Here is an 18,677-nt window from a genome sequence, read left to right as displayed (position 1 = left end):
TATGCCTCGTGCATATCCACACTCATCTCTGTAGACTCCATACTCGTCCATTTTTTCCCAAGTGAACTTTCTGGCTCCGTACATGTCAAAAATGCGGCTCCCAAATTCATACTGTCTGTCGATCGACGTCGTGTCATCTCTATCGATCGACGTTGGTGTTACCCTGTCAATCGATGTCTCAGTAGTTCCGTCGATCGATGCTTGCCCTTTTGGTTGGCGTGATAGATCTGAATTGATTTCTAATGTGGCGACTCCTACGTGGTTGTTAGGATCTGTTTGAATGACGTCTGGAGTGCCACGTTGCTGTGAGAATAGGTTGTCAGGTCCATTGGCTACTTGAAGGATATCTGCTATGTCCTCTCTGGACACTTGTAAGATCCTTCCATCTATTTCACGTGCGTTGGCATCTGGGTCCCTGAAAATACCAAATTTATCAGGTGTTAGAAAACTGTAATCAATGTTTGCATAATCATTCAATTTAGAAATAGAAAGATTAGGGTTTAGAGTAGTATCGATCGATGTAGATACAGTTGCATCGATCGATGGCAGAGTAATTTCTGCAGAACTTGTGTTCTTAAGATGATTGCTCTTCATGGCTTTTCCTGTTGATGTAGATGGAAGAGTGTTCATCTTTTTTGCTTGTGTGTCTGCTCTGGTATGTGGAGGTGGTTTTGGGGGTGCAAAACGATTTATATAAGTATCTATAAACCTAGTTGTAGAGGGAATATTCTCCTGCTCCTGAATTTTCGCCGCGGCGCAAATATCGATTTATGTTCCTGTGTGAGTGTCGATCGATGTGAGCGGTTGTTTTGCTGGACGAGGGTGGGTATCGACCGATATGGAGTGCACTTCGGCGATCGATGTTGGAAACTTGTTTGTGAACTTATGTGTTTCAAGTCTTTCATCCTGCAAAGATATTTCTATTGCACGTTCTTTCCAACAATCAACATCGTATTCCTCTGTATGTTCCTCATTAGGTGAAGTAATTACAGTGTAAACTGCAAAATTTTCATGGAAACCACTGTCTGCCCAACTGCCTATGGAATAATCATCAAGTCCTCTCTTGCTTGGAGGTTGGAAGGCAAAGTGTTGGTAACAATGATTAGGTGGAGCGAAATGGTCAACTGGGTGCTTTACGTCGAGTGACGTGTTGTTGCGGTCATCAGTCACCGTTGACTCATTAGAATCGATTGATGGAAAGGTTGGGGTGTCGATCGATTCCGAGTACTCTGTTTCGTACTCCGATTCATACTCTGCTCCACAATGGCATGCGCCAATGAAGCTAAGTTCTTTCCCGTAATCCGTAGAATTAATGACCTTTCTCTTAGGTCGGATGGGGTCGTAGTGGATGTTTGGATCTATGAGCGTCAGACACAATTTGTTTTTGTTCATGTCACATACAGCTCCTACGGTAGCCAGGAAAGATCTTCCAAGCAGAAGCGAAGAGTTCCAGTTAAGCTCGATGTCTAGGACATGAAAATCTACAAGGACAAGGGCATTACCAATCTGTACCTCCAGATCTCTTATGATTCCTCTGATCGTTTCTCTAAAAGATCCACGAAGGTGAAGGATTCCGTTGAAGGTTCGATGGTCAAACCAAGCTGGTATGCCATGATCCTAGGGAGGATACTAACTGATGCTTCTGTGTCACACATTGAATGGGGAAATTCAACACCCTTGACTACGCATGGTATTGCAAACTTCCCAGGATCACTCTTCTTCGTCAATGTGATCATGTGTTTCATCTTCTCTCTGACTTGATGAAACATTCTCCTAATGTCCTCCTCAGTTACCTTTGTTTCTCTGAAGAACATCCACAACCGGTGTGTGAAGTAAGCTTCATCAAAAGGTTTTTCGATTGAGATTCTGAGGACTCTTTTAGTGAAACCATCCATCTCCTTATCGTTAGCTTCCCTCTTAAGGTTTTTAGGAATCTTCTCCTTTCTTTTCCTTAACCTTCTCCCTTCAGTTTCTTGTTCTTCTTGAACTGGTTCTGGTGAACTATTTAAAGGGTTGGGTTTTGGTTCGGGTGGGCTAGCTAATGGTTTAGGTGGTGGTCTGAGTGCGTTGATATAATCATTATCGATTGAGGGTAACCGCACTCGGTATGTCAGAGGTGCCTGTCGATCGATGGGAGGTGTGTTGTGACGATCGACGTCAGACTCACTCTGTCGATCGATGGTTGGCTCAACCGATCGATCGATTTTATCATAGAAAGGGGAGGGTGGGTGAGGATGCTTAGCTGCAAATTCTTCATGAGTTAGAATTCGAACCGCATTGCATTCAGTCGATTTAGCGGACGACGTCGATCGATGACTGGAGTAATCCGTCCATCGATTTTCATCATGGTCTGTCGATCGATGCGAGTTCATCGACATCGGTCGACACCATTGGGATCCGCCGAGACTCATGGAGCTTTCGATTTTGAAGTCTCCATCCTTAAGCTTTTCATTTCTCACCATATGCCAGAAATCATCATCTATGGTGGCATTTACGTGGTGTTTCCCTTTATCGGCTCCTGCCTCTCTAGCGAAAGCTTCTTGCCTCTTTATAGTCTCGCCGGTCTGAATTACTTGGGTTTCAAGTTTTCTCACCTGAGTCTCTAAGGTCTCGATTTTGGTGCTCAGATTGTTGTAGGCGGAGTCTATTTTACCGTTGAAATCCACGGTGATTTGTTGTTGTCCCAACAGTACTCGATCAAGCATTTCTTCGATCTTGCTTTCCTGAGTCTGGGATGGTGGATTTTGGTAGTAAGAGTTCGAGTAGCTTTTGATGTTGTTGAAGGGTTTTTGAAATTGTGAACTTTGGTTACTTCTTTGACCATTTCCAAAGAAGCTTCTGTTTCCGCCCTGGTTTCCAAATTTCTGGAATCCGGTACCTCCTATGTAGTTCACATTTTCTTCTCCTTCCGTATCTGCTACTTCTACATCAGCTGAACTGACTTGCTTCCTAAGAAGCTCGTGCACCACATCTAACTTAGCTCTTACTTCGTCCATCTGTTCCTTCCCGATAGAGGCTACAGACTTCTTCCGTTCAGAGTCAGTGTTTTTGGTGCTGCTGCTCTTAGCAAGGTTTTCGATAAGTCTCACAGCTTCCAACGGATTCCGAGTAGTGAAGTTTCCTTCACTCGCCGTATCAAGAGCCATTTGATACTGTATGGCGAGACCTCGGAAGAAAGTGCTTAGCAGATGCACTTCGTTAAATCCGTGGTGTGGACAGTCTCGCTGGAAGAACCTAAATCTAATCCACGCATCTTTGAAGGACTCCCCAGCCTCCTGCGAGAATGTGGAAATTTTGTTCCGAAGTTCTTCAGCGCGCGCCTCATCGAAGAAGTTTCGTAAGAAAGCATTCTTGATGTCGGCCCTTGATGTTAAAGATCCTGTGGGTTGCTGCCTAAGCCAGTGCATCGCTTCTCCATTCAGCGTGTATCTGAAGAGCTTGCACAATAGGTAATCTTCGGGGACTCCTTCCACCCGAATAGCAGCGATTAGATCCTTGAACCGTTCCATATGGTCCATAGGATGCTCGTGCGGTAACCCAGAGTAGGGTATATGCGACATGAGAGTGTAGTATTGAGGCTTCAGCTCGAAACTCTGCTTCTGGATCTCCGGAAGTCGAATAGCTGATCTGTTGGAATAGTACTCATCTGGGCGATTGTAGTCGGCCAGTGGTTTCGATCGAGTGTCCTCATCTACAGGTTGAGCAGCACTTGTAGCATCAGCATCAGGGATTACAGTCCCCTGAGCATCTATTTTCTGACCTGTTGCATTACGCAGATGACCGGCCTGGTCATACAGGTTTCCGTTCTCGTCCTGTGTTAGAATAATAATGTTTACCATTTTTTTACGACACGGTATCGATCGACGTATGCGGTGTAGTATCGATCGTTGTCGAACGATTGGCATCGATCGACGATGATGGTCTGGTGTCGGTCGACGGTTGGTTGTGCGTATCGATCGACGACGAAGTTTTTGCGTCAAGCGATGTGGAACGTTGACCTCTATGGATGGTGCGTTCCAAATGAGCATGATCGTCTGAGAACAGCAGGTCTTTCTCCTTGTTGCTTCTGGTACCGCTGGGCATGCACCTGAAAAGACAAGAAAAAGATTATTAGAAAGGGGGGGGTAGAGAAAAGAATAAGAATCGATAAAACTAAATCTAATGGCGATCAAAGCTCCCCGGCAACGGCGCCAAATTTGATACCACTCAAATTACCCTAAGGAGTGTTACTCTCATCAAAAGAGGTTCGGATGTAGTACTTAGGGATCGAATCCACCAGGAGCTAGGGAACAATTAAATCTAGTGTTTTTTAATTCTAAGGGTTTGTAAATGTTTAAATGAAATAGCAATAGTAACAAGCGAGTAAATAATAAATGTAACTTGGTTGGAAATGATATTAGATGCAGGGCCACTATTCAGGTGTTGGAGATTATAATACCTATAGATGCCTATTTGTTGCATGCATGATATATTAGAGCTCAATCGCTTAACTCAGTGATCAGCTGTCGCATGTTTCACTGGTTAACAGACTAGATCTCGTGTCTCAACGGTTAGTATGTCGACAACGAGAGAGTGTCGATCGATGGTCTATTAAGACGTCGACCGATACACCTTTGCCAACGTCGATCGATAGTCAGTTGAGGACATCGATCGACGGGTTCTAGCCAGGCCTATGCGCGACTATGATATGCCCTATTAAGATACTAAATTGGCGGTTAGCCCTTTCTAGCAGTCCTAATATGATAGATACATGTCAGGATGGGATAACAAGGGTGCTTGAGTATGCAATCCTATGATCAAGTTCTAGTTAGCAAGGCTAAAACAAGCAATGAATACAAATCTATCATGAATATCACAACAACGCAAATCTATAGTTTGGGGCTAATCCCACAAACTTATCTGAACCCTGGATCTAATAATTGAACTACTCAGACATAGCAAAGCAATTCATAACAATAAAGATATAGAAACTCATAGTATAGATGAAAAAAATTGAAAACAAGGAGTTCTAATCACAAGTGATCTTCTCTCCAAAACTCTCTTCTCTCTCTCTCAAAATTAAACTTGTAACAAAACTCTCTCTTTTGCCGTCAAAACACTTAGGCAGTATATAATCTACTAGGTTAAAAACTCGTCAGGGCATTTTGGTAAATTGGCTTGACCTTGGGTTTTAAGTCTGCTGAATCCAAATGTCGCGTGTCTGATGTCTCGACATCGATCGATGGTACTTGTGTACATCGATCGATATTAATCTTCATCTGTCGAGGCATCTCCTGGTATCGACCGACAGCATTGATGCGCATCAATCGATTGTTCTTCCTCTCGTCGACCTCTACGTTGTCAGCTCGGGTGAAATGTCCTTTAAGCTCTAAAATGCTCCAAAGTCATAGCTTTACTCCGAAATGCACCTGAACCTGAAAACATACCTAGAAGAGTAGAAAACATAGATATATATAGTAAAATACTTATATACCATTGATGAAAGTGGGTCAAATCCAAGGTATATCAGTCACTCAAAGACATAACACCGTATGAGGCGTTTCACGGCAAGAAACCTAATATAAGTCATCTGCGTATTTTCGGCTGCATCGGTTATGCAAATGTAGAAACACCACACTTAAATAAACTTGACGACATGTCAAGTATACTGGTTCATCTAGGTACGAAGCCCTGGTCAAAAGCATAGTGTATGCTTGATCCTAAGACTCGTAAGGTTATAATAAGTCGAGATGTGAACTTTGATGAATCTAAAGACTGGAACTGGAGTCAAAATCTCGATGAACATAACAGAGTGGGAAGCTTTACGATCACGCTTGGTGAATTTGGGAATCACGGTATACAAGTTCATGAAGTTCGTGATAAGAAGAACGATGAGAAACGATAACATACATTAATAAATACTGAAGATGATGAAGGAGAAGATGCAACTAGAGAGATCATCGAAGAAGTAGAAGAAGAAGAGATTACTTCGACCTTAAGAATATCACAGAGAGAAACAAAAATGCCTTGATGATTATATATTACTCTTCAAAGAAGAAGAAGAAGAAGAAGAGCAGCTACTTATGTTAATAAACTGCGAACCTCAAAGCTATGAAGAAGCACAAGAGTTAAAAGAATGGAATACAGCTTGTGAAAAAGAGATTGCATCAATAGTGAAGAATGGAATGTGGAAACTTGTGGATCTCCCACACAGAGTCAAACCATCGGCCTAAAGTGGGTGTTTAAACTGAAAAGAAATTCAAATGGTAGTATCAACAAGTATAAGGTGTGTCTCGTGGCAAAGGATTATGTGCAACAATATGGCATAGAGTTTGATGAAGTCTTTGCACCAGTAGCCAGGATTGAAACAATTCGACTTCTTATCAGTCTAGCAGCTTCGAGAGGATGAAAAATTCATCACCTTGATGTTAAGACAGTGTTTCTTCATGGAGAGTTAAAGAGAACGGTTTATGTTACATAACCTGAAGGCTTTATTGTTGAGGGATCTGAAGGGAAAGTTTACAGGTTAAAGAAAGCCTTATATGGTCTTAGACAGGCACCTAGAGCATGAAACAACAAATTAAATCAGATACTAAAGGAGCAGCCATTCAGAAATTGTTCAAAGGAGCAGTCGGTTTATAGAAAGATGGTAAATGGAAATCTACTTCTTCTTGCGGTATATTTTGATGATCTATTCCTAACTGGCATAAGTGTGAGTGTCCTTTATGAGTTCAAGGAAGATATGTCATATAAATTTGAGATGAGTGTCATTGGAAAGTTATCGTATTATATCGGAATTGAGGTTTAATAACATGAGGGAGGAATAACTTTAAATCAAAGACGCTACGCCTTAATAATCTTGGAGGAAGCAGCGATAAAGAACAAAAACTCATGTCACATACCAATGGATGCAGGACTTAAGCTGTCGAAGGCTGTTCATGAGAAAGAGATCGATGCAACGATTTATAGATGAAACGTCGGGTGTTTGCGGTACTTGCTCCATACTCGACCAGAATTATCATACAATGTGGGTGTCTTAAGAAGGTACATCCAGTCACCATGAGAGTCACATGGAGCAGCTATGAAGAAATGCTTAAGGTATCTATTGAGTACAACTACTTCTTACAGCATAACGTTTCATCGCAGCAACTCAAAACCAATGAAGATAATAGGATACAGTGACAGCATTCATAATATTGATCCTGGTGATGGTAGGAGCACCACTCCGGCATATATTCTACATCGGTGATAGTCCTATTACTTAGTGCTTACAAAAATAGGAGACAGTGGCATTATCCTCATGCGAAGCCGAGTTCATGGCTGGGACAGAAGCAGCCCGACAAGCCATATGGCTACAAGATTTGCTCATCAAAGTTATGAGAGATACTGGTGAGAAAGCGGTTATCGGGATTGATAACCAGTCGGCAATTGCTTTGACAAGGAACCTTTGTGTTTTATGGTAGAAATAAACACATTCACACTCGATATCCTTTCATAAGGGAATGCATAGAAAATGAGCAAATATAAGTAGAGCATGTTCCTAGACATGAACAGAAGGCGGATATCTTGACAGAGGCGCTTGGAAGAAAAAAATTTAAGGAGATGAGAGATCTCATTGGAGTTCAAGATGTGTTGATAAAAGACTTCAAGTTTAAGGGGGAGAATGTTGGATTAAGCTTGAAGGTTACTTGAGCTGCAAGTTTATCATAATCTTACAGAGTTATGGAATTATGAATATGTTTAGGATTTATCTATATATATTACCTATTAGGATTACGAGTTACAAAATATCTATATAAGTAGATGCAAACATGTTGCATAACTTAAGAGTTTAGAGCTTGTTTTTAAGTGCTTAAGATTTTGAGTTATTTTCCTTAAGAGATTAATAAAGAGATTTATTCTTTATTGTGATTCATATTCAACCTTTGAAGTTCTATAGATCTCCCCCTCCCACATCTAAACTGGTATATAAAGGGGTTAGAAATCCTTTTTTAACAAAAAAGATTCATTAATGTAGTGGCCAAAACCACCCACTAAAATTTTCTGATAAACACCCCTAGAAAAAGCCTGAAAATCAGAAACCGCGGTGAACACAATAGTTACTAAGCAAAGGAAATGGAAAAGTGTAAATGAAAAATCGCCAAGGAAATCGCACTCAGAGCCATTTCTCCATGATTTGAATATTCAGTATTTTTTTTTATATTTGCAAAAAATAGTGGGAAAAGTATTAAAATGCTAAATTATTTTTCTTATTTAAAATTTAAAATAATATATTTTTTAAAAATCCTGATTGAAATAAACCTATAGTTTTGAGAGTCTAGACATATTTTTAATGAAATATTGTGATATCATTTAAAATTATAAGAAAACAACTATAATAGTTATAAATGAGCTATATTATATTGTTATAACAAAAGTTGGATAGATAAGTAACATAAGAAAATACAGATAAGCTTCACATAACTTATTCGTTTATATACGTTTTTTTCATCAACTGGACAGACTCAAATATGACTGTGCAATCAAAACCGAGAGCTATGCTTCCATATGAACGACAACTGGAGAGACTGTCTGCCTTCTTGTTCTGCGTTCGTGGTAATGAATGAGCTCAGATAACTTGCAAAAATTGGTCATTCCTCTTGTTCCGAAACCATCTTCACCAATTGAGAGCAATCCATTGCAAAAGTAACATGATATTGCCGTAAATTCGTTTATATACGTTAAAACAGAGAAACAACAAACAAATTAAAACAAACTGCTAAAAATAGTCATCATTAACTTTACTATATATATCACCAAGACTAACACAATATTACCACACAATCATCTTTTCAGGATCAAAATTATACTACACTGTAATACTCATTTCATATTTGTTCTACTAAAATACATTATGACGACTCAAACTTTAAAAATAGCATGCACTATTTTTATGATTGTAGCTATATGTACAGTGATGCTTTCAACACAAAATTTTCCTTCAGCCAGAGTTGAAAAATGTGTCAAACACTGCATCCCGAACCAGTGTATGAAAGTAGCCAAAAAAGCTGATCTGACTATTTATGAAGAAGCTTGCAAAAGGTTTTGCAACAAACAAGTACCAAGTCATGAATAATATATTGTTCCTATGGGTGGTGGTTTCATCTGCAACTATTTCTGGAATTGTGTTTCATAAATATGTTCAAATTTGTAAATTACTATTATTTTCGTATTCTTATATATTCAATATATTTTCATATATAAAGTTGGGTTTTCTTCCCTTCTAGGCTGTTCACATAGGCGGACACATCACTAACTCGAGTCTTGAGAAGCCGACACGTGTCCGCGTCCAAAACATGGTGTTTCATTAACTTGGAGTTGGAGATCGTGTAGGCTTTTGGTGTAACTCATGAACATGCGAGAATATTGTCGTGTGGGCTTTAGATCAATTTAAAAATAACACTTTTAACAGTATACTATTTATATTTAGTAAACAAATAACGTCGTGTTCTTTGTCTTATGAATACGTCATAAAAATAGCTCTTATGATATTGTTGATATTCAATCCGATAATTCCGGTATGACAAATTAATATAAATCAACAGAACCGAGTATGATGATTTTAATTGGATTTACATGTGTCGAAAATACAATAAAATATTGTTTTTAATTTCAATGTGTAAAATAGCCCGTAAAAACCAAAAAACTAGATAACCAATAGGTTTATAGTATATTAGTGATCGTACATGTAAAATGTATAATATTATATAGTGAATACAAAATTGAATTTACTAATTTGATATACATATACTGAGCATTTAACATATGAATAATGTTTTAGCAATAAAAAAAACATAGGAATAATTATTTTTTTACCCACTTACATCAATTTATTTTTAAGGTCAATGATTTCACGATAAATAGTGCTCCTATGATTATTTTCTTTATCCATTTACATCAATTTATTTTTTAAGGTCCATGATTTCACGATAAATAGTGCTCCTAACATCTTCTTTTTTTCATACAATCGCGCAAACATATTATTATATATTACTCCTACTTAACTATTTGAATAAACGAACACTATGATATTTGAAAATTTTGAACGATTCCCTGTACGGTAAACGGTTTTATTTCAAAGTATTAATAAACCAATGCAAAAATATATTTTGCAAGATAATTACACGCATCTGTAGCATATGCTCTTTATTACATACGAGCATGGATTCTATAACAACTTTCATGCAGTATTATCATTTAATTTAAATGTATTGTTAATTCATAACGCAAGTTTCCACTATATTAATAACTTCTAAATCAATAGTAAAACCTATCTAATAAATTCTAAACTTATTTAATAACGATAAACAATATTCAATTTAAAGAGTGGCATGGAAATTGAATTATGACTCTCATTAGGAGAAAACTATCATATATTAATTAAAACATACAAAGACCAAGATATTCACAACATAAGGTTGTTTTGGCTTAGATAATATAAGCTTTTCTTTAACATATTCCTCTGGCATGATCATTGGATAATTATATGCGGCCATGATTTATCTTATTATATTAGATTCTTCTTCATAGAATAATGAAAGTTATTGTCATTTTAATTCAGTCCAAATTTTTTTAATTAAATATAACAACATTATATCCGAATTTTATTTATTTATTTTTGTTTATAATATCATTTTCAATCTACAATTTTTTTTTAAAAAAAGCTTCATAAAATTAATGTAAATTCATATGGGGGCAGCGCTGGTAGCATGATGGATCTGGGATTTCACGGCCTTACTTCTGCTGCAGTTTTAGTTATGTAATCGCGAAGGTTGCGAATGTCCGATTTTTTTTGCCAGCTGATTTCAGAGCCTGTCGGCGTTTGCTGCGAGTGATCGCGGTTTGTTTTTCGGCTAACTCTTCATGTTCGACCCAATAGAGGTTTTCCTCTTCTTCCGTCATAGGTTCATCAAACGGAGAATCTTCCTTAGCCGATCGGCTTCTAGTTCTTCTTGGATGTATGTCAGCGTCCTCTTCTGTATCGTTGGAGACGTCGCTGGGATCCAAGTCGACATGCTCGACTTCATTGACCTCTGTGTCCTTTGCAGGAGATAGACGGTTTTTAGAGTTCAGTTTCTCAGCAGGAGATGTTTTCACTGGGATTTTGACCCGAAGGACGTTCCTGTGATGTTCCAGGCCTGTCGAGTAGAGTTGCGAATTCGAGTTTTCTTCCGCGGATTTTTGGAGATCCGTGAGGGAGGACTGCACGGGTTCTTGTCGTTAAGGTTTCGACCTTTTTCATCAAGGTAACCACGAGCTTGTCCTGTTCTTCTGACCTCTTTTCGTAGGCAGAGAACATTTTTTTGAACTTCTCGAGCGTTGCGTTGGCCGCGGACACGGCTGCTACTGGAGTGTTTTGATTGTCGTTGCTTCCTCCGTTGAGAGGAGTCTGCATGTTATTTGTGTTGTCGGTTGACATGTTTGGTTGAGCGTGTTGTGGCAGAGAGTTAGATTGATCTGTACCCCCTCCTTCTAGCGCCAAACTAAGAGAACCGAAATTCGTACTGTCGATTTCCATTTAAATAAGGAAAGTTAGGAAAACCCTAATTTCCCAGAGGTCTCAGATATCTGCTAAAGCACACGCCAAGCAATCAGAACAAGAAATAAAAACAAGAAAAATAAGAAATCGTAAAGAGAGCAAAATAGATCTTATTCCGAATCCGAGTTTGAGCGTTACAACAAAGTAAGAGCATGGGCTAAGAGAGCTGTCGGCGAGATTCGTAGTTCTAAAACCCTAAGACTGCAAGACCTAATTGAGTCGCAGCTCGAATAACAAAAACAAAAAATTGTCAAAAATTGCTTTAAGTGCTAAGTTTGCTCTGAAAAAGTTCTCTCTTTGTGCCTCTCTCCTAGGACTCCTTATATACTCCTCCAAGGTCGGTTTTAGCTTTTCCCTTCCTGCCCTTAAGCCGTCTTAAACGAAAAATGGAGATATTCTGTTTTTCCGATTGTCATGTTTATCCGCGGAAACTTAAAATTTTTCTCCGCGAAAACCTATATTTTATAAAAGGCCATAGCATCTACGGGCTCATTCTTAAATAATTGTAAGTGGGCTTGTAGTCACGTTTTAGACCTCGTTTGGTCGTCTTTCGGCATGAAACGTTATTTACGATTTTCTTTTCGATAAAAATAAGTTCTCGTGCTTTTATCGTAAAGTTTCAACGGTTACTCTGATTGGAATAATGTGAGGAAAGGTATGACTGGGACACACGGGAGCTAGCATTGAGAAACATACGAGAATGCACGGTCTTGGGACATACCCGTTGATCGATGTCTGAGACAGTTCGGTCGCTACGTAGCGACCATATCCGCGATATCCGCGATGGATCGGTCGCTACGTAGCGACCAAAGGAATGGCTTGGTCGGTCGCGTGGTCCGGTCGCTACGTAGCAACCGACTCGTACGTGGTCCGGTCGCTACGTAGCGACCAACTAGATGGCTTGGTCGGTCGCTACGTAGCGACCAACTCGTGCGCGGTTCGGTCGCTACGTAGCGACCGACTCGTGCGCGGGCCGGTCACTCTGAGCGACCGACCGAGTGGCTTGGTCGGTCGCTACGTAGCGACCGACTCGTTCGCGAGTCGATCGCTTCATGGCGATCTTGTTTGGATCATTTTCCGACGTTTCATAAACGTGTTCTCGGTCTACGAGTGTTTAGTTTCAATGAATGAACCAGGATTAGTGTAATATTTCGCCGCAAGATTCTTCGTAAAAATAATCTTTCCGAAGAATACTTTTCGTAAAAACGTTTACGTTGATTTTTATGGATATTTGGATGTAACTTCGTCGTGTCCGTTTTTGGCCCCAACAATGATTTCACTAAGAATTCAAACAAAATATATGCATTTTTTTTTCAAAGTTTGAATATTTTTTTGCATTGTGTTATATATATTTTATGCATTAGTTAGACATCTGATTTTTTTTTTTGGCCATTTCCCCACAAAATAACAGTTGTATTTAGAGTTTGAATATAAAATCAATTATAAATAATTTATTTTGATAATTGAAATAACTGATTTTCAACTTCAAGATACATGCTTGTATCATTTCTGCAACGTTTTGATTTCCAAGGTATGATGATGCATGTGGAGAGATTATTTTAAAAAATAAATATTGATGCAATTTTCACCAAAGTACATTTATTTTGTTGCCTAATAAATGAGTTAAATATGTCTGAGTTGAAGAAATTTAAGAATAAATGGCATATCATGAAGTCATTTCGTGTGAGGGAGGATAAAACATATATATGAAGGTCACATGGTCATCGCAAAGTCCATAAATAAGTTTTTAGGCCTTAGAAAATAATGCATTGGCCAAAAAGTATGCATCAGGCCTATGGATGGTGCAGTTGGGATGTTATGAATGACATAAGATATAGTCTCGGGTGACGGCCTGTGCAACGAAGGCGGTTTGTGAGCGGAGGTGAGTGTAACATCCCGATATTTAGAAAAATAGTGATGCATGTAGAGAAATTTTTAATTTATTTGACTGTCTATATTTCAAAATGCATTTATCTTTTCGGTCACTCTTTTGTAGAAAATTTCATATTTGTGTATGCTTGAGTTTGAGCAATCATAGTATGAGTAACTTTTCATGAAGTAATTTTTGGTATGTGTGAGCGACTGCAAAATAAGAAAAATATCATGTAAGTAATTTTTGGTACGTGTGAGCGACTGCAAAATAAGAAAAATATCATGTAGTGATTATCGAGGTTGTAAATAGGTCTTTACTCTTCTAAATTAACAGCATGGTAGTCAGACAAGGGTGTTGTCCATGGGTAGAGAGCATCTTTGGGCCCACACTGTATGTGGTATCGTAACCAAATCTATATATGTATGGATTCATGTGGGGCGACATCATCATGGTGAATGTTTTTTTTTGCTATGTGAATGAGGGTGATTCTAATGTCCCAATTTTTAGAATAAGGTGATACATTTCAAGAGACTTAATTAAAGATAGTTGATTTGACAGTTTATGTCAGTAAAGTCTTTATCATTTGATCATTTATTTGAAGAGAACTTTATAGTTACATGTACTCCAGCTGCAGTAATATAAAGATGGGTGACTCACTCAGTGCCGTGCCTAGCTATTCGGGGGCTCAAGGCAAGATTCGAAAATATTTCCTTAATCAACTTTTAAAAATTAACTATATAAAACTATATGTTTAATGCTTATTGAACTATAAAACTGTACATAATATTTGAAGGTACAAACAAATAATCCACTAAATATTTTAAGATTTAATATTATCCATGATCATTTTTAATTACCTAATGATATATTGATATGATGATCTGATTAAATGTGAAAGTAGATTTTTCAATAAAATATCAGAAATATGACCAAATGAGTTTTTCAAAAAAATTCAATAGCATGCATGTAATAGATTAACGTAACCAGCAGAAATACTTGTAAGAAACACACGCACTTGTAATAAACACAAACAAATCTGTAACAAATTACACTAGGTTTGTATCTAAGAAAAGAGATTTATATACAAAAGTTTAACTAATTAAACAAAAATCAAAAATTGGGGCCCTAACATTTACTTTATAAACTGGGGGCCTAAGGCGGTGGCCTTTTCCATTACACGTTGTGCACGACACTCACTAGGAACAGATTCGGTTGATTCGTAAGAATTTTAGATAAAACAAAGCATTATGAAAAGGTTGTGGCAAACTAACTAAATTTGCTGATGCAAAAATAATACCATGGGTTGCTTGGAAGTGATTAATGTATCTAGACAAGGAAGGGAGAAAAAGATTTGAGATCTTGAGATATTTAATGATGTATCCGGATCCTATAAAACCAAAACCCCTTATATATTTTCAAAACTCTGGAAGGCTCGTTATTTCAGTAATGCCTAAGTCTTAGAAGCAAACACCAAAATAGAACCAGTCTTGTGGTTGGTCATCAATCTTAGCATGGTTAAAGCTCCTAAGGAAGGGACTTGGAAACTACATGGAGGTATTATCATACTGTGAATGTCTTTGTAACCGTATCAGGCAGTGGCGGAGCCAGAAAGTTTTTGTACTGGGGTCAATTTTTTTTTTTTCAAATACATAATTTATAGTCACGGAAAAACTATAAATATACTCCACGATCATTCATATCTTAAAACTTGTTTATCATAATTATTTACTATAATTTAAAATATTTTTGATAAAACAAATCATAAAAATTTTAGAAACTCATTACTGATGCGATATTGTATTAATACTATTTTTTGACCATTTTCATTGGTTGATATTTTTTTGCCGATTCAGAAACTGATCCATTAGTTAACTGATAAATTTACATAATCATTGAATCATAATCATTTTTAGTTTGGTAAAATAAAGTGGAAAGTGTATAACAAAAAAAATAGAAAACTTTAAAAATTATTCGGTCAAAAAAAAACTTATCCAAAAATTGCTTGGAGAACATGAGAGTTTTTCTTTTTTGCGTTGTCCAGAAAAGAAGTACAAATCCCTTTTTTCAAATTCACTCATTAATTTTAAACTTTTTTTTAATATTAGTTATTGGACCTAATACAATTTGGGTTTTATTGAAATATGTAACTAACACTTAATATAAAAACGTGTTTATTGAAATTTAAGCTAAAATTAATATAAATCAAATGTTTAACAAATAAAATAAACTTATTATTTTATATAATTTTAAATTATCTTCAATCTTTAATGTTTTGTGATTATATTTGTGAAATTATATTTTTAGTGGGGTCAAATTTTTATTTTTAATGGGATCAATACAAATTTTGTTAAATAAAAAAAATTATTTTTAAAAAAAGTAGTGGGGTCAGCTGACCCCACACCTCCTTCACTGCCTCCGTCCCTGGTATCAGGCAACTTGGAGCACATGCAGGGGCGAAACCACCTTATACTCTATGGGTGCATGTGCACCCGTAATAATATCTATCTTTCAAATTTAGTGAGAAAAAATAATATAGATTTGGTAGATCTGATGGTAAAACATAGGTTCTGCACCCCCTTACAACCCAGGTTCAATCTCTTCTTATATATTCCTTTCTTTTGTAATTAATAGTGCACCCACTATACAAAAGTCCTAGCTTCGCCCCTGAGCACACGTAGGTCTTGTCTAAACTTCCAACTGACCTACGAGAGTGAAGAACAACGTAATATTTTCTTTTGGTTGAGTGAATAATATGGAAATCAAAAAGCAACCAGACTTTTAAATAACAATATGTCAATTTGTAAGGTTGTCAATGGAGAGGAATTGTTAAAAGCAACTGTGAGGGTCAGATATGACACATGTCAGAGAAATCCCTTGGAAACATTCTACCGATGGACTCCTAAAGTGTAATTTTCATGCAGCATACATTACAAAAAAACAAACTATTCTCAACGACCATATCCATCAGAAAGTTTTTGGGAATGGTCTTTCCCGACAGATTTTGATGAACAATGTTTTTTAACGTTTACTGTAAAAAAAAAAAACGTTTACGGTCGTCGAACTTTTCATTTGGGATCTGTCGGGAATTACCCGTCGCAACATTTTTGTAGATTTCTCGTCGATAATTCACTGAAAAAAATTCCATTAGAAATTGTCGGAAATATTTGAAAATCTACAAAATCTAGTAAATTTCAAAACATTTTTAATTTTAAATTTTGTTTAAAATAATAAAATTAAAAAATACCAAAAATGTATAAAATTTTCAAAAACCTTTTTAATAATAAAAATAAAACTTTTTAAAATATACAAATAGCAGAAATTATATATAAATTCCTAATCTAACAACCTTATCTAACAAATACAGTTTAACATATCCTAAACTAACAAAATTTTGAAACAAATATTTGCCAAGTTTGTAAAAAAAAAACAAAAGCAAGAAGTTTTGTAAAACGTTTTTTTATAATAAAATATTCATATAATGTGAACTCTATTTTTTTTTTTGAAAAACGTTTATAAATTTATAAGAATATAAATACGTTTTAAAAATGTTTTTAGTGACATAAATGTTTTAAAATAGAAAAACATGTTTTTATCTATATATACGTTTTTAGTATTTCACACACACAATCAGTAATCCAAAAACTAATATCCAAATCCTTAAAAAACATTCAATCCTAAAACTAACAACCAAATCCCTAAAACTATCATCTAAATCCCTAAAACTAAAATTTAAATCCCAATAGTCAACAACCTAATATAAAATAAGTTAACAATCTAACCTAAATAAAAACTTACCTGATAGAAGGGTAAGGAAGAAAGAGAGGTAATTTTGAGTGTGTTATTGAAGAGAGAGGTTGTGGCAGACTAAATTTTCTGATGCGAAAATAATTACATGGCTTGCATGGAAGCGATTTGTGTATCCATATAAGGAAGGGAGAAAAAGATATGAGATCTTGAGATATTTAATGATTTTTTTTGTTAGCAAGATAAGCATGGCGGATCCTTTAAAACCCAAACCCCTTATTTTCAAGACTCTTGAAGGCTCCTAATTGAAATAACGCCTATGTCTTAGAAGCGACACAAAAATAGGACCAGTCTTATAGTTATGGTTGGTCATTAATCTTAGCATGGTTAGATCGCTCCTAAAGAAGAATACACTTCATTTCCAATCAATCTATATGAGGATCATTGGTTACTAGCCACACCACCACCAATGAACAAGGTTTCATAACAAGAGAACATTTTGCTTGCCTTATTCAAAGGACATTATTATGAAAATGGGAGATTCTCTGATATTTAAAGATTGGGATTTAATGGCTAGTTTACGTTTAACACATGAATCACATCCATACAAGGTCATCTGGTGTTATGATAAAACATGAGATTACTATGGTAACTCAGGCTATAGAGTAGCGACAGAGTTAACTAGGTGTCCAGTATATCCATTGAGGTTGCAATTACTACCTAAATTGAACATTTTATTTAGAGGGTTTTATCATCTGCCTTAGGGATGCAACAAGATTGAATACAAGAGGAATTCAAATGGATAAAACTTGTCAACTTGTTTTTCTGCTAAAGAAAACATCAACCACTTTTTCACTTGTCCAATTTTGGAAACTACATGGAGGTTTTCTCATACTGTGAACCTTATCAGGCAACTTGGAGCACAATGTAGGTCATATCCTAAATTTCCAACTAACCTATGAAAGTGAAGAACAACATAAAAGTTTCTTTTGGTTGAGTGAATAATACGTAAATCTGTTAAGAGATGTAAGAGCATCCACAACCATAAATCCTTAAAAACAAATCCTTAACAACAACTTTTAGAATATTTTATTTTCTTTTCTTTTTTTTTATCCGAATTTAAAAAAAATAAAAAAAAATAAAAAGATTGGCCAATCACGGGCTCCCATGCGGCGGTGGAGCCCGCACACAGTGAAGAGGCTGTCAGAAAAAAAAATCCTTAAATTAGGACTTCAAGAGACAATTGTAGCACAAATTCTTAAATATTTGGACCCCACATATTATTATAATAATTTATTGTTAAGGATTTATTGTTAATGATTTATTGTTAAGGAGCTGTGGTTGTGGGTGCTCTAAGGTTGTCAATGGAGAGGTGTATGAATGGTTAAACGCAACTGTCAGGGTCACATATGACACATGTCTAAATCATCTCTTGGAAACGTCCTACCCATGGACTTCTAAAGTAAAATATTTTTATGCAACATACATTACAAGAAAATAAGC

The 18,677-nt window shown here is 36.6% G+C and overlaps 1 protein-coding gene and 1 non-coding gene across 2 annotated transcripts; both read left to right on the top strand.

The window, feature by feature from the left end:
* Nucleotides 1-3,201: 3,201 nt before the first annotated feature.
* Nucleotides 3,202-3,307, top strand: LOC117128693. Its single transcript, XR_004452087.1, has one exon. It is a non-coding gene; the product is annotated as a small nucleolar RNA R71 (small nucleolar RNA).
* Nucleotides 3,308-5,073: 1,766 nt separating this feature from the next.
* On the top strand, nucleotides 5,074-16,857 carry LOC117128024. The gene has a single exon (XM_033279381.1). The coding sequence runs from the start codon at nucleotides 8,873-8,875 to the stop codon at nucleotides 9,092-9,094; it is 222 nt and encodes a 73-aa protein (XP_033135272.1). The 5' UTR covers nucleotides 5,074-8,872; the 3' UTR covers nucleotides 9,095-16,857.
* The last annotated feature ends 1,820 nt before the right edge of the window (nucleotides 16,858-18,677 follow it).

This window comes from Brassica rapa, chromosome A09 (genome assembly GCF_000309985.2).
Source record: "Brassica rapa cultivar Chiifu-401-42 chromosome A09, CAAS_Brap_v3.01, whole genome shotgun sequence".
NCBI lineage: Eukaryota > Viridiplantae > Streptophyta > Magnoliopsida > Brassicales > Brassicaceae > Brassica > Brassica rapa.
Note: the sequence above shows the minus strand (reverse complement) of the source record. Positions and strands in the feature narration are given on the sequence as shown.